Source organism: Arachis stenosperma, chromosome 10, assembly GCF_014773155.1.
Source record: "Arachis stenosperma cultivar V10309 chromosome 10, arast.V10309.gnm1.PFL2, whole genome shotgun sequence".
NCBI lineage: Eukaryota > Viridiplantae > Streptophyta > Magnoliopsida > Fabales > Fabaceae > Arachis > Arachis stenosperma.
The window spans coordinates 118,656,987-118,673,202 of NC_080386.1; the positions used below are offsets into that span (position 1 = coordinate 118,656,987).

A 16,216-nucleotide genomic window follows, 5' to 3' on the forward strand; every position below is an offset into this window, starting at 1 on the left:
AACGTGGATGGGGACCAAAATGTCCTGGAGATGACATGTCACAGTTAACCTGACACGTCACCACTTTAACCGGATCAAACGGTTTTGGGGACATATCTGGTGGATATCTGAAAACCTCAGGGTCAAAATCTTAGTTAAATTTTGTGGGGGACAAAACTGTCGGATAGTAAATTTCTTGGGGAGCTATTTGGGGTATTATTCAAAATGTAATTAATTATGTATCGACGACCTTTAAGATACGTATTATTCGTTGGGATATTTTTGTTTAGCCAGCAGGGAATGAGAGCTGTGGCCTGTGGATAGGCACGCTGCTGCGAGAGAGTAGAGATGGTACTCCTTCACCTCCCCAAACTCCCTTCCACCATTCTAACTCCGCTATCCTCTTCTCCCATCTTTCTCCGCAATCATTTCCTAAACCCAAATCCAAACCCAACCAAAACCCCTCGCCCCCTCTTACTATTCTCCACCCTAACCCTTCCCGCCTCAGAACCCACACCGATAGACCCTCACACACCCGAACCCACCCCCCACCTCCAACTCCCTCTCCACAAGCTCTTCGTTCCCCCCGAAACCCATGTCCCCCTCGACACCCCTACCCTCACCGCCAGAATCCTCAAGGGCTCCAACATTCTCCTCAGCAACTACGCCACCGACTCTCAGGTTTATCAATCAATCAATTATGAATTAGTTAGTCAGTGACGCTTTGTGGTTTGTTATTATTGTTATCGCTATTGCCAGGTGGCGCAAGCGGAGTTCATCAAGAGCAGTGTTAGGACCGAGGACTGCCCCTCCGATGGCCTCCCTGAGTTTGCTCTCGTTGGACGCTCCAATGTCGGCAAATCCTCGCTCCTCAATTCCCTTGTTCGCCGCAAGAAGCTCGCCTTGACCTCCAAGAAACCAGGTCTCTATCAGCTCTCCTAATTCAATTCGATACCTTTAAATTATGCTTAGATAAAGCGAGTTCAACTAGATTAGTCAATGCCTAGTCTCTTAACAAGTAGTGTTTCGATTCGATCGGAGACCGTTAGAGAGACTAGGTTTTACAACAATAATAATACAACTTTATATCTAGTGTCCTTCTTTTTTGGAGGTACTGCAAATGAGTTGAAAATCGAACCCATGGTAATATGGTATGTATCTTGTAACTTTATTTTGTCTCAGGATAGTAAGCAAAAGCTACCTTAATATGTGATTTAGGCATATAAGAAGGAAAATCTAAGGGTGTGTTTGGTTTTGCGTTTTACATTTTTCTGTTTTCATTTTTTCAGTGTTTTCCATTTTCGGATACAGATTTTGTGAAGGAAAAAAAAAGAAAACAATAAAAATAATAAAATTCTATGTTCTGTTTACACATCCTGATATCTTTTTTTCTTTCACAAAATTTTGAAAATGGAAAACACTAAAAGTGAAAAAAAAAAAAAAGATAGAAATGAAAATGCTAACCAAACGTATTCTGAGTTGCTTCAATAAGGTCATAACTAACCAGAGTGTGTGCCATTTGTTAACATGTTCGTCTTCATGATAGGAGTGTTCAAGTTGATCATTTCATGGAATTTCAAATCGCTGAAATATAGTAGAGAAATTTGCTGAATTTTTTTTATGGGTGATTGAGTTTTTTCCTTGTTTGATGTGTTTGTTGACAATATTAAATTGTCTATATTCATTTTCTTTTTGCAGGCAAAACACAATGCATTAACCATTTTCGGATTAATGATAGCTGGTACCTGGTTGATTTGCCTGGATATGGGTATGGTTTGCTACTATACCATCTATACATACTCACTTACACTGTACTTTTTTTTCCTTACTCGATATATAAATATTGCGCCTTTCCTACTTGCTTAAGATGGGAAAAAATGGAGACTAATATCTGATATGTAAAGACTCATTAATACAATCCGCAAAATCTTATTTATGAAAGTTGTATGTGAGACTGTGGAGCAGTAGAAGTCCATCTATTTAACTTCTGATAGATAAATTTTATGAGCTTTGAAATAAGTTTATATGGTATTGTTTAAATTTCATTATAGGGCCTTTTTCCAGGCTCTGTTATCCATTCTAGCTATGGAAAATCGAAATTCTCAATTTCTGTTTCTGGACTACTAATGTTGAACAATGAGTAATATTACCTCGTTGACTTGGAAGGCATTTATAGCAATTCTGTCTCGTCATCAGGTATGCATCTGCACCGCAGGAGCTTAGAATGGATTGGGAAAAATTCACCAAGGACTATTTTCTTAACCGGTCAACCCTAGTTTCAGTTTTCCTTCTAATAGATGCCAGCATTCCTGCTAAACAAATTGATCTCGAGTATGCTAGTTGGTTGGGCCAGAATCAGGTAATGCATTGAATATATGAAGTCCAACATTTTTTTATGTTCCCTATAATCCCTGCATATCCTATACGATGGACATCACCTTGAATGTATGAAGTTGTCAGGGTTGTCTTTGTCTAGGTGCTGCCACAAACTCCATATTTCTAAATGGTATTTTGTATGCATATGATCATAGTTGACAGGCACGAGTTACTGCACTCATCTCTTCATCATGTAGATAATCACTTAATCAGCGCCGCATTTCTGAGTTTCCCACACTCAAGTTATAGATATTGAAATTTTTTTCTTCGATCACCCAACCATTACCCAGTCTCATACTCATGTCAAATGTGTTGTATTGAAAAGAGTGGTTTATCTACGACAACACCGGACGGAAACATGAGTAGTCAATAAAATGCTTATGTTGTGCTCCTGTGTAAAAGGTTAACAAAGCAGATTGAATAGGTTCCCAGTTAATACAGTTCTCCTTTCAGATCCCAATGACCATAATCTTCACCAAATGTGACAAGCGGAAGAAGAAAAAGAACGGAGGCAAAAGACCAGAAGAAAATGTTAATGACTTTCAGGAATTGATACACGGCTTCTTTGAGACGGCACCTCCGTGGATCATGACCAGTAGTGTTACTAATCAGGGTCGTGATGAGATTCTTCTCCATATGGCCCAGCTAAGAAACTATTGGCTCAAGCACTAGAACTGGTATGTCATTCTTGAACAAGTTGCTATGATTTTGAGTTGATATTGTCTTTTGTTCTTGGTGGCAACTAATAGTAGACTCTATATTTCTCCTGCTGATGATTCATGCTCTAAATTCATATAATTTCTCATGTTTATAGCAATCCTGAATTGGTTTTAAATTGATCAATGCATGCGTGTTCGTTCTTACAGATAAACATGTAGGTACCAGCTAATATAGTTATCATAGCATTGTATTCTATGATGAGCATTTCTATATTGCTCAAAGTACATACCGGGCCTAAAGCAGGATAAAGAACATTATTTGGAACAAAACTTCATCCAGCGTCCCGCTCCGGTCGAATGCAAGGTTTCACTTTGAGTCATCTTGTTTATCCTTATCTCACATTCATTAAATTTGAGCCGTTCTTCAGTTGAGGGTTAGTGGGTGACAACGTTGTATTCTACTGTCTCAAAAGTAGATATGATCTTTACCTTTTACTACCCTCATTTTTATTACTTCTTTTCAAACTATGTATATTCTCATTTTCAGCTTAAGCATCTATCTTAGTTTAGTTCTATGCTTTCCTATATATCTACAAGCTATGTCATGCACTCATGTTTTTTTTTTTTTTTAAATAATTTTCGGGTCATCTGCAGTTATGCTTGTTTAAGGATTAAGGTCAGTTTTGATTCCGATTGGATTTGGTTTTGCTAACACGTGATTTTTGGGTCATGATGGAAAACTAGGTTGAGCCTTTTTTTTTGGACATTGGTTGACCCTTGATTTTGTGTATGGATTTTGTTTTTGCTATTTTGGGCTTTAAGTAGGAAAATGCATTGCTGGTGTCCAACTTCATCGAAAAAGAAGTATGAGCTATTCTCCAAAAAGAGAAGTTGCTGTCCAAACTTACTCACACACAAAACAAAACAGCACAAACAAAAGAAAGGTAATTATTGTCCTTGTGTAATTGAATATTAGAAAAAGAAAGTATAAAATGAGCTATTGCCCAAGATTACATATACAAAAAAAAAAACAGTTAAAGGAACTATTGTCCTTGTGTTTTGAATGTTAAAATAGAAAATGTCTCAATAAAAATATAAAATAAAAGATTAGCCAAAAAGATGTTTCATTATTCCAAAATTCTACTCCCTTCAACCGTCAAAATATTTTCTTTCACAATTATAATTTCAACAAGTATCTACACTTAAAATATTGAAATTTTTTATAACAATGATAGGTGTAATGATATTAAGTATATACAAAAATCAGTCAAAAGTCACTTAATCAGTCATTTGTAAAAAATAAATATTGAAATACAAAGGATAAAATATTGTTTTAGTTCCAAATATTTGAGTTAAGTCCTTATTTTGTCCTAGAGTTTGAACTTTGAAGCGTTTAATTTTTATCCCAAACATTTTATTTCATCATATTTTAGGTATTTAGTTAAAATTAAAATTTTTTCTTTAAAAAATACCTTTTTCTCCATTATGATTTTTTTTTCTAGTTAGCAACAAACATCGCAATTGTAGTGATTATAGTTGTTGTTGTAGTGATTTAACAAGGAAAGTGATAATAATGTAGGAGAAAATGATATTTTTGAAAAAAAAATTTTAATTTCAACTAGAGGGCTAGAATAGGATAAAATAAAACGTTTTGATTAAAAATAGTACGTTTCAAATGTTAGAGACGAAATCAGATTTTTTAATCTAAATGTTAGAGATTAAAGCAATATTTTACTCAAATACAAAATACAAATTAAAAATGAATTATATATATATATATATATATATATATATCTTTTTTGTGATCCCCCTATATATTATTTTATAAATATTTAAAAGACAACGAGCAACACTACAATTTGCTAGTAAAATAATAATGTAACGCTTAATTTCGTTAAGTCAATGAATTTGTTGGTATAGAAAAATAATAGTTTTTTAATAAGAAGAGACATTTGCTAGTTAAAATAATAATTACGCTAATTTCGTTAAGTCAATGAATTTGTTGGTATAGAAAAATAATAGTTTTTTAATAAGAAGAGACACACGTTTAGTTATTTTTATGTGAAGTCAATAGTTGAAAATCGTTAAATAATTTGATAGAGTTAACTAAATTATCATCTAATAATTTTTTACTATTAACTTCACATAAAGACATTTGTATATGAGTTTTTCATCTTTTTAATATGATGGAAACTCACATGTAATTATGTTCATGTGAAACTGTTAGTTAAGAATTGTTAAATAATTTAACATATTTTATCTATTGACTCAACTATTAGTATTATATAAAGATAATTGTATGTAAATATTCACCTTTTAATAATGTTGAATAAAAAAAATCAAGACAGAGTATGAGACTATAAGTTAAATTATTTTTTTCTCAAAACATAATTATCAATTGCGGGGATAGCTCAGTTGGGAGAGCGTCAGACTGAAGATCTGAAGGTCGCGTGTTCGATCCACGCTCACCGCATTTTGTTCTGTTTTTCTTTTTTCTTTTTCTCACTTTCTTACTACCTGCATGTATATGCCATAAGGGACGGTACAAGTACAACAAACAAATAAGAAAAAGAAAGATAAGTTGTACATAGAATGATAGATACAATTTGCAAACTGTTGCAGATTGAAGGAATGACTGCTTTTTAATGTCCTCTTGAGACCCTTTCTTAGATTTGTATAACAACACAGTCAGAGATTAGTACTACAAAGTAAAATGACTCATCTATCTTTATTTGCAAATATTTATTGTCGGGAAGTACATTATATGGGTCACGTTTGTGGAGTGATGCGCCTGACGTGCACCCTTCTCTTCTTAACCATAGGATTAACTTAACTCGAGATATGTGCCTGTACCAGGTTTTCCAGTGTAGGGTCTATTGCCAAATTGCCATTTATTTCTATTCTGTCTAAAAAATAGTTATTATATTATTAAAAAATAAAAAATAATGTTTAAATTAAAAAATATATAATAAATAATTTTTAAAAATTTAGAATTTATTATAAAAGATATGTTAGAATAAAAATTAGACACTAATTTAATAAAAGAAGTTTTGGACAATTTTAATTTTAACCTAAAATATTAAAAATAAAAAAGTATTTAATCCATATTATTATTACCAAATTTATTTAATGTATTTTAATTAAATAATTATCCATATGTAGCTCAAGATTTGAGCAACATGGTACAAGATCATAATATATTACTTGAACCACACTAATTCCTCCAAGTCTTGGTTTTCATGGCTAAAATGAAGCAAAATACATTTGGAGAGAGAAAAATGCTAAGACTAAGTGAAAAATACTAAACAATAATGAATTGTGTTCTATACAATCAGCTTCACGTGTGAGTCACAATTATTTTGATTCAAGAGAAATTAAATATTCATTTTCTTACTGTATTTTTCTTTTTTAACTTTAGAATAGTTTGATCCGAAAATTCTGTTTTAAACAACTTACGGGGTCAAAACATAAATATTGTGGGTAAGTATCACTATTTTAGAAGATATATGGGGTCAAAACAAAAAGCAAAGAAAACGGGAATCTGGCTGTAAAAAATTATGAGGCACGTCGTGTACACAAAGATGAGAGGCACTTCGAAAAATCCAACCATTATATGGAGTCACCAATTGAAGGAAAAAAAGAAAAAAAAAAAGAAAGAAAGAAAAAAGAAAAGCACATGATTAATATCAATCTTGTAAGTGTACCATCACAAGATTTCACTTTATCTCTGTCTATTTATTCATTTATTTATTTACTTTTTGGGCCTCTAATTATTGTTGTTGACCATTAGTCAATATCACCTTTTATTTATTAATTAAAGTGTTTATTAATATATTTTTTATTTATTAAATATGTGTAAAATAATAGTTAATATAATATTAACCAATAAATAAGTACTTTGTGCCCATTATGAATGATTTTATATTCAAACTTTTAAAATAATAAAATATTTTGTTAATTTATTTATTAGACGTGTGTAGTAAGGATGAAGAGTGAACATTAAATAAATGCAAACAGGTTCTGTAATAGATTTGTTTTAGTCCAGAACAATGTCAAAGATTTATGATTTTTATAGTTATTTGTGATTCTATAAAAAGATGTTTAATTGGGAAGAACAGAAAAATTGATTTTGATATTAATTTGTTGTAAAAAAATCAAAATTTTGGTTTGGTTTTATTTTAAGAAAGTTTTATTTACTGTTATTTTTTGTTTCAAGAGAAATATTTTGATTTCAATACTTATCTTAAATATTTTTTTAGCCAGAAACTTATTTTTTATTACATTTGAGATTGTCTGAAAGTTTAGCTAATATGATAGAATTTAAAAATTTCTTGTCAACATATAAATTTAAAGAATTGATTTTTGCTTTATAGTAGAGAGCATCATTTCAAAATTTTCTCTGAACTTTAATGGATTTGGTAATAAAAAAAGAACAAGATCTTTAATTCCATGATTTTTGGGCTCCATATAATGTGACTATTATCTCTTTAGCTTTAAAAAAGGAGCTTAAGAATTTTTTTGAATTATAGCAAATGTCTATTTCTTTCACAATTAATGATTCTTGGAGTTCATCATTAGTAGATACTTTTAAGGTCAACTATTATGCTAGTTATTCTAAAACTGGTAATTGTGTTAGTTTTACTTGTGTTAACAGAGATTGGAATGAAAATTGATAATGTAGCTGTTTAAAGACGATTGAGAATAACAATATTCTGCAAGAGAAGTTATTTACTATTTGGAGAGGATATCTCCTAACTTAAAATTTGGGACATAGAAAAATGTTGTCTGTGAAACGGATTGTATTGAGGCTTTTAATCTTGTTAATAATTTTCAAGATAGTTATGGTTTTGTTGATCTATTGGTGCTTAAAATCAGAGATATCATGACTTGGAAATAGTATGTTGAACTCCGTTTTATCTTGAAAAATGTAAATATAGTGACGGCCGAACATCATGACAAAGATGACAATGAAGTCTCATTCTCATTAAGTCAAACTTCCGTCACTTTAAAAGGAATTTGAGAATAGTATTTAGCAGGATTGCCCTACTTCTTAATTAGTTCTTTGGACTTTAATTTATATCTTTTTTTTTATTTATTTGTTTCTTTTAAGTCTCTCTCTCTATTTATGTTATAAGTATAAAAAAATACAATATTATGTGTACATTAAAAATTACTTACTAAATTAATTATTATATATTTATATATAATTATAATTATATATGTAGTTTTAACTTATTTTTAATATATATTTTATATTTTAACGTGTATTTTATATAGTGATTGATTTTGATATAAATCTAACATGATTAAAAATAGATCAATAATAAAAAATAATCCTAAATAATTCTTAACAATTATTCTAAAAAAAACGAAATCTCTAACAAAATTTTTTTTCAGTCTTAGTTTGGATTGACAAAATTATTTTGCTGAAGATCTTGTTGTTTTTTGGAATAATTATTAAAAGTTGTTTGAGATTTTTTTATCATCTTTTATATATATATATGGATTAAATTTGTTATGTAAGAACTAGAAAATATTAATAATTTTTAAAAATTATTTTATTTATAAAAATTGAATAGAAAAAATATTTTTTAGTCTTTTTATTTTTGTTTAAAAAATTGTTAAAATATTATATTATTAAAATTATATTAGATCTTAGTTGTTCTCAATATAAATTAAACAATAATTTATATAAATTCATTTATTATTAACTATTGATTTGAATTATTAAAATATATATATATATATATATATTATATTTTATAATAGATAATAAAAAAATTAAAATAATATTTTATCTAAAATAGATATAATAAAATAAAAATATTTATATATTACTATTCCAATTTAATCCTTAGAACGACTTATGGTAAACTATTTGCTCAATTTTCATAATTTTTTCAATTCTAAGGGAATGGTCAGTATTCTAATATATATATATTTGGCCCAAACCAACAAGGAACATGAAATTATTATATGTTAGCAAAAATAATACTACATCAGTAGATATAATATTAAAATTTAAAATTCAATATTTTAAAATAATTAATAACAAATAGATAAAATTGATAATAACAAATAGTAATGCCATTTTTATTAATATGTGTATCTTTTATTTAATTTTAATAATAAGTAAGAAAAAATTAAAAAATTTTACCAATATTTTTTAATTCGTACACAATAAATTTAGACAATATATACAAAAGAAAATAACAAAAAATAGAATTTTTTTGAATGATCCCTAACAATTATTTTAAAAAATAATAAAATTTTCAGTTGAAAAAATAGCAACTAGTCTCATATAACTGACAGATTAGCAGTTTAATCTGTTATGTAATTGTGCTCCGATAATTCTAAAAAAACCATTGACAAAAGAGCTAACTAATCTCACAGAGTTAAATTACTTAAATATCAAGAGTCAAATTTTTTTTATTAAAAACCTGGTGATTCTTCAAAAAAATTGTCAAAGATTGAAATAGGTATTTATTTTAAAAAATAAATTATTAAATTTTAGAGTATAAAATATTTATTATATTGATTAATTTCACATTTGTTATTATTGCATATATTTAACAAAAATGAAATAATGAATCATGCCTGCTAATAATATATAATAATTATATAAATTAATTTTGGTTGATTAATGATTAGGGTCATCTCAAAGATATAAATATAAAAAATGCTATGTATTTATTAAAATTTAACCACTAAATTAGTTGTTATATATTTGTATATAAATATAAATATAATTTAATTTATTTTAAATATATTTTTTTATTTTAATATATATACTATATTAATGATTAATTTTAATATACGTCTAATATAATTATATAAAAAATAATATTGTGGCCAATGATTAAACAGTAATATTTAAAAATATTGACAAAAAATTAGTATTAAATTACTGGACTAAAAATATTAGACTGTTAACTAAAAATATTGGTTAATATAAGTTAAAATTATTAGTTTCTAATTTTTTTAATAAATATAGAGAAATATTTAATAACACTAATAAGACTGAGATAAAAAGACACGTGGTAAAATTAAAATGCATTGTCTTAATATAGTGATATACATTTCAAAAAGGGAAAAAAAGAATCTAATATCTCTATGTTTTAATGATAAATATCTCAGGTTTGATCTTACTTTAATTTGTCTCTGGTTACGGACACACATCGTCACATCCTATGGTACCTAGTTGAACGTGGGAGGGACAATATGCAAATGAAACACGGTTTAAAAAGGGGGAGCAAGAAAATGACAAGTCCAATGTGTACTACATCAAATTGAAAAAGATTATTAGAAACTCATCAAAGGGATTAACTCACATTAATTACAGAAAAAGTAAGAATGATTAGACTATGATTTATTTAGGTGCATTGCACTACTTAACTGGAAACAATTTGATCAAATTGGAAGACATGATTCTTAAAAGCAAAAAATAAATAAACAGCGTGTACTTGAGCTGTTGGTGTCTTTTCAATTGGACTAGAAACCATAAAGCAGCAGAGGCAGAACAATTATTTGGGCCTCCCGTTAATCATACATATAATAATTTAGAGTCAACATTCATTTGGTCTCTATCCATTTACTAGTGGAACGATCTTTCACGAAAGAAAAAAAATGGTACATCCTATTTCTAATCTTTCATCACAGATAACGAGATGAGTGAAAAAAAATAGACTTGGTAAATGGCAAAGAAGGTGATATTCCGGTTGGTTTGGGTTTGGTGTTTTCTTTTAGTGGTGGTTCAATAAATTAGTTTCTTTTTTTTCTTTTTTTAGTAATGTTATACAATTAATCATGGGAGGATTGTCCACTTTGTCTCTACAATATCTGAGATATTAATTATTGGACTTTCGGCTTAATAAATATTTTGGTGCAAAAAAAAAAAATTATACAATTAATAAATTTTAAAAAAAGTATAAGGAGTAAATGAGAATATTAAATAATATGAATAATGGATATACTGGATGTTAGTATGCAGATGATTATGATGATTATTTTTAATTAGATGGTTATTTATTTTGATTCAATTTATTTATATACAGTTAATAATGGTTAGATATTCAATTTATTAGGTGTACAAATAATTATCCTAATGTTAAGGTTTAGAAAGTAATTTAACAATAAAATATTTTTTTATTTTATTTGATCAATTTTAAAATTTATCGTTTATATTATTTACAAAAATTATTATGTATTTAACAAAACTGAAAAATTATTGTTTATTAACGCTCAACCAATATTATAATAATATAAAAATAAATTGTTTACATTTTTTTTAATCTTTTTGGAGGGAGGGAGTGAATTGTAAGAAAGAGGAGGTGGAAGAGGTCGGTGGGAGGATAGAGATGAGAATGATAATTGTGCTATTGGGAGGACATGACAAATCACCTCCTAACTAATTAGAGTTTAACATTTCTATTCACCTCAAAAAATTTTAAAGGTCACTAGATTTTAATAATTTTGGCTAGTATTTAGTCAGTATAAATACTAAATTATTTTTAAAAAATAAATTTTATTAATATACAAAATTTAATAAATATAAATATAAATTATATTAATTTATATATATAAATTTTGATAAATATAAATATATATTATATATTTTTTATGTTTAAATTTTTTATAAATATAAATATAAATTATTATTAATTAAATATTAATATAAAATAATAATATTTACTGATTATGTAATATTGTTATTAAAGTATATATTAAAGTATATGTCAAAAAATATAAAACGTGTGTGAAATTGGTATTTAAAGATAACGTGAAAATAATATAACGGGAGTTATCAAATTAAGTGAGGATTCAGTTATTCATTTTCTGACAATAAATTTTAGGAATAAATAAAATCGGCAATTTATTAAGAATTCATATTAAAAAATAATCAAGTAAAATGTGGTTATCTTACATATAGCACACCAATTATATAAATAATAAAATGCAATCTATGATGAGACTTTAAATGCTCAAACAGAATTTTCTCAATTTTAATAAATATAATCACAGTGACATCATTTAATTTATCTTGATGCTTCATTGTCTTTTGTGGACGAGCCTATATATGTGCATATGTAAGAAGAATTTAGATTATATGCATTATCAAATCTAAGAAAATTATATAAAAAGTTAATTAATTGTTTTTTTAATTTATAAAATTTACCAAAAAAACATATATATGATTATTAAGTGATTATATATTATCAGTACGTATAAAAAAAAACACACCCACACATATATATTGGTCGTTTACATAATTAAATAGGAGATTATGTAGGGGTGAACACGGGTAATGGATATTCAATTATCCGTTTGAATTCGAAGAGAATTAATTAAATTAATTTTGGAATTAATGGATAATTGGGTTCGATTCGAATCAAATCAATGACTTTTTTTAGCTAGTAATTGGTTCGAGTAACGGTTTTAGAGTACGGAATCCGAATCAATCCGTAGATCCGATCATATATTAATTAATTTTTTTTAAATATATATATATGTCTTTTAATATGTTTAGATTTTAATGTGTTTAGTGTTTAATATGTTTGAATTTTAATGTGTTTGATTTTTAATGTATTTGGTATTTAATATGTCTAGATTATTTCAATTGATTTTACATATTTATTGTATTTATAGAGTTTTTAAGATAAAAATTTTATTTTCTTTTTATTTTTTTATGAATGTTTATTTTATCGGGTACTCAATTACCCAAATCGATTTATTCTTAATCAATTTGGTTTAGTCCAGATACATACAAGAAAAAAAAAAACATAAACCCAAATTATAACACCCGAATTTTTAAAATTAAATTTTATTATATTTTAAGTTATTATTATTATTATTATTATTATTATTATTATTATTATTATTATTATTATTATTATTATTATTATTATTATTAGATATGAGCCTATTATGTGTATATATATACATATAACCTATGTCACCTAATTATAATCATCATTTTTCATCATATGAATCATCATCACCAACGGACATATTAAGGGAATAAAAGAAAGAAATAGAAATATGACTTATTAGCATATATGCATATATAACTATGACACATGTTTCATTTTATTTATTAGCCATGACACCTAATAACATTAAACACCACATTATAACTTATTACCAATTTCCTTTAATCATTCATTCCTTTCCCACCGAAAATGAAGAAAATAAAAGAAAGAAAATGGAGACGTGGCTTAAGTGCATGAATAAATATATATATAAGCTTGACACCTAATGATATTTAATACCACAAATTTTCTCATTCAACACCCTTAGTCTTTAATCATTCTCATTTCCTTTCATTCATCAACATGAACTAAAGAAAAAAAAGAGGGAGAATGCCGTGAGCGAGAAGAACGAGAAACCATGGCACCAAAAATCTTTCGAGTTTAATTTCTTGCCATCCGTAATTTTAATTAAAAATCTAATTCAGTAAAAGTATTTCTATCTTCTTCCTCTACACATTAGCGTCACTTTTATTCGATGAAGGCTGACGGTGACGTAGCTCCTCTTCCCCTTGAGTTCGGCCAACTGAAATTCTAGGAGACACAGATGATTTCTGACGCTTTCCTTTTCAGCAGCTCGGTCAAAAGTTTCTCCAGAATTTTTGTGGATTTTGATTTCATACGGAGGTAGAGGATTTATTTTTTTAAAGATAAACATTTTTAATTTAGAATGCCTACAAAATTAATTGAATAATTGCAAATATATCTATATATATATATTAATAATAGTAATGTTATTGAGTATGGATTATTGCTGTGAATGTGACTGTTTTATGATTATTAAGAATTTCGCTGATTTGAGAATTGTTGAGAAAAAGGCTGGTGAATTGTTGAGGAATAAGGTGGTTTAGACCGAATTTTAGAGAAAATACCGCTGAAATTTTATAAAATCTGAGGTTTTATTTGAAAAGTTATTTCAAAAGATTTGGTTTTGGAAAATTAAATTATTTAAAATATATTTAGTTAAGAAAAGATTTACTCTATTTTAAAGTTTGATTTATTAAGGAAAATATAATGTTAAACTCAATCTTTTAAGGAGAGATTTTGTTTTAAATAAAGATTTGAGCTCGGTTTATTAAGAAAAGGAATCTCTGCCACAGGAGAGCAGAGAACAAGGTTTTAAAGAATATATTAATTAATGAAGTGTCTGCCACAGGAAAGCAGATGTGACATTGTTTGGGCCTTAGTGCCAAATGTAAAGTGGGGACGCCCACACACTGAGAACTGTTTTCCAGATGTACGCTTATTGATTTGGAAAGTCACACTAATGCGGTCTAGCCGTACGACTTATAAGCACACTGATGCATCTGGAAAGCCATATCTGGGACTTGTGCCCGGGTAATGTCGGGAGCGGGTAGGCAACCAACACATGAGCTCATGGCCTGCGTTAGGAATAGACATGCATCATGTTGTTTGCACATTTGCATTTGATTGCGCTTACTTGTTTTATTACTTTGTGATTGTATTGTTTGTCTTGTTGTGACTTGCTAGTACATTGAATTGAATCTCCTGCTTGCACTATTTGTTTGTGAGTGTATTAAAGTGATTACGAGTTGACATTTGACTGAGGATTAACTATGTGGCTGAGAGACAGAAAATGTGACTAATTTTATATTTAAAATTTGTTTTGAGTTTAGAAATTTAAAGAAAAGTAATTATTTATCTAAAGTAGAAGTAAAAGTATTTCCAAAGGGTTAACAAAATAGTTTTACTAAGTAAGTTAATTATTTGCATTAAATTCATTACTTTTATGGCATTTCCATTCCCTACTGAGAACGTGTGGTTTGTTCTCACCCCAAAATTTTCCACCCTTTCAGTGACACAGGTTCGAAGATTCAGTTAGAAGATGCAGACGACTAGTAGATTTACTTGTGATTCTTGTTATTTTTATAGAGTTTCCTCGCCCTTGTTGCTTTAAGTTTTATTTTATCAAGAGGGATAAGTGTTGTATTTGAGTTTTATATTGAATTCATTTGTATAGCATTTATTATTATTAATAATTGTGTGATTTGAATTACTACAAATAATTTTCTGGTATTTTCTTATAAACTGAAACGCGATATCGACCTAAAGGCTCAATATTAAATAGTAAATAAGAAGAACAGGTTAGTAACTCCTTACTTTTGGTACGATCATGACGTACTAAAAATTAGGGTGTTACACAAATCAAATCGAACTAATTATAATTTAATTGATTCGATTCTAATTTTACTCTAAACCTAAACCAACACTACCCGTGTTTACCCACTAAGATTTTGACCCTTTGCTTAAGCTAGTGTTTGATGCCAAGAAAAATGATACAAACATATAATATGACAATTAGAAAATAATTGACTGATTAGATATTAATAGGTATTAATAAATATTAGTGATGAGAGAAATAATAAAAATAAAAACTATATATAGATATATATCGTAATATTATATTTGTGTCCCATATTATTTCCGTGCTTCACAGGTACTAAACAATTTAATGAGCCAATTCACTTATTGTGTTGTGAACTTGTGATGAAGGCAAGTGACAAGGTTGGCATAATATCCATGCCAGAGCAATATTTTTTATAAAAGAAATATTTTATTTCATTTGAGACGAAATTTTATTTCAGTATAATTTTCAGTACACCTTAGTGATTTATTTATATTAATTTTTAAACTCAATTGAGAGTATGATAACACCATTTTATTAAATTGAAAGACAATACCATTGTGAAAATAAAAAATTGTTCACCAACCATAAAACATAGTCAAAATCTTTTTAAATAAAAAACTCAGAATAACATAAAACCAATTTTAAGATTATATATAAGAGAGCATGCTACCATACTACTAAAAGAGCTTAGGGGGAAAACTAAATCTTATTTTTAAGTAGATAGATAGATAATAAGTAGATAAATTAGTTTTTCTTAGCTCTTACTCAAAGTAATAGGCAGTGATTATAAAACTAATTTATTTAATAATAAATTAGAAATATTAACACTAAAAAGGAGTAATAAAATAGTTTATTTAAAAGAAATATTCTCAAATCACCCTTTGACCATACTTAAATCCTATTAAAATTATAATTTATACTTTTAGAATATATGTTAATTATTGTTAGTTATTTTTTTAATAAAAGTATAAAAATAATATTTTTTAAATAATAATAATAATAATCTTAATATGTATTCTAAAATTAAA

General features: G+C 27.6%; 1 protein-coding gene and 1 non-coding gene across 2 annotated transcripts; both read left to right on the top strand.

Moving 5' to 3' along the window:
• The first annotated feature begins 262 nt into the window (after positions 1-262).
• LOC130954337 (GTP-binding protein At2g22870) lies at positions 263-3,583 on the top strand. Its single transcript, XM_057881078.1, has 6 exons — positions 263-660; positions 739-901; positions 1,678-1,747; positions 2,176-2,338; positions 2,809-3,032; positions 3,222-3,583. Exons 1-5 carry the CDS (start codon positions 328-330, stop codon positions 3,025-3,027), a joined length of 948 nt encoding a protein of 315 aa, XP_057737061.1. The 5' UTR covers positions 263-327; the 3' UTR covers positions 3,028-3,032; positions 3,222-3,583.
• Positions 3,584-5,414: 1,831 nt separating this feature from the next.
• TRNAF-GAA (transfer RNA phenylalanine (anticodon GAA)) lies at positions 5,415-5,487 on the top strand. Its single transcript has one exon. It is a non-coding gene; the product is annotated as a tRNA-Phe (tRNA).
• The last annotated feature ends 10,729 nt before the right edge of the window (positions 5,488-16,216 follow it).

Excerpts from the sequence above, each read along its gene's own strand:
- LOC130954337 (XM_057881078.1), top strand. The coding sequence starts at position 328 with ATGGTACTCCTTCACCTCCCCAAACTCCCTTCCACCATTCTAACTCCG. Across the intron at positions 1,748-2,175 it reads GTTGATTTGCCTGGATATGG|GTATGCATCTGCACCGCAGG; the intron begins GTATGGTTTGCT and ends TCTCGTCATCAG. Across the intron at positions 2,339-2,808 it reads GTTGGTTGGGCCAGAATCAG|ATCCCAATGACCATAATCTT; the intron begins GTAATGCATTGA and ends TTCTCCTTTCAG.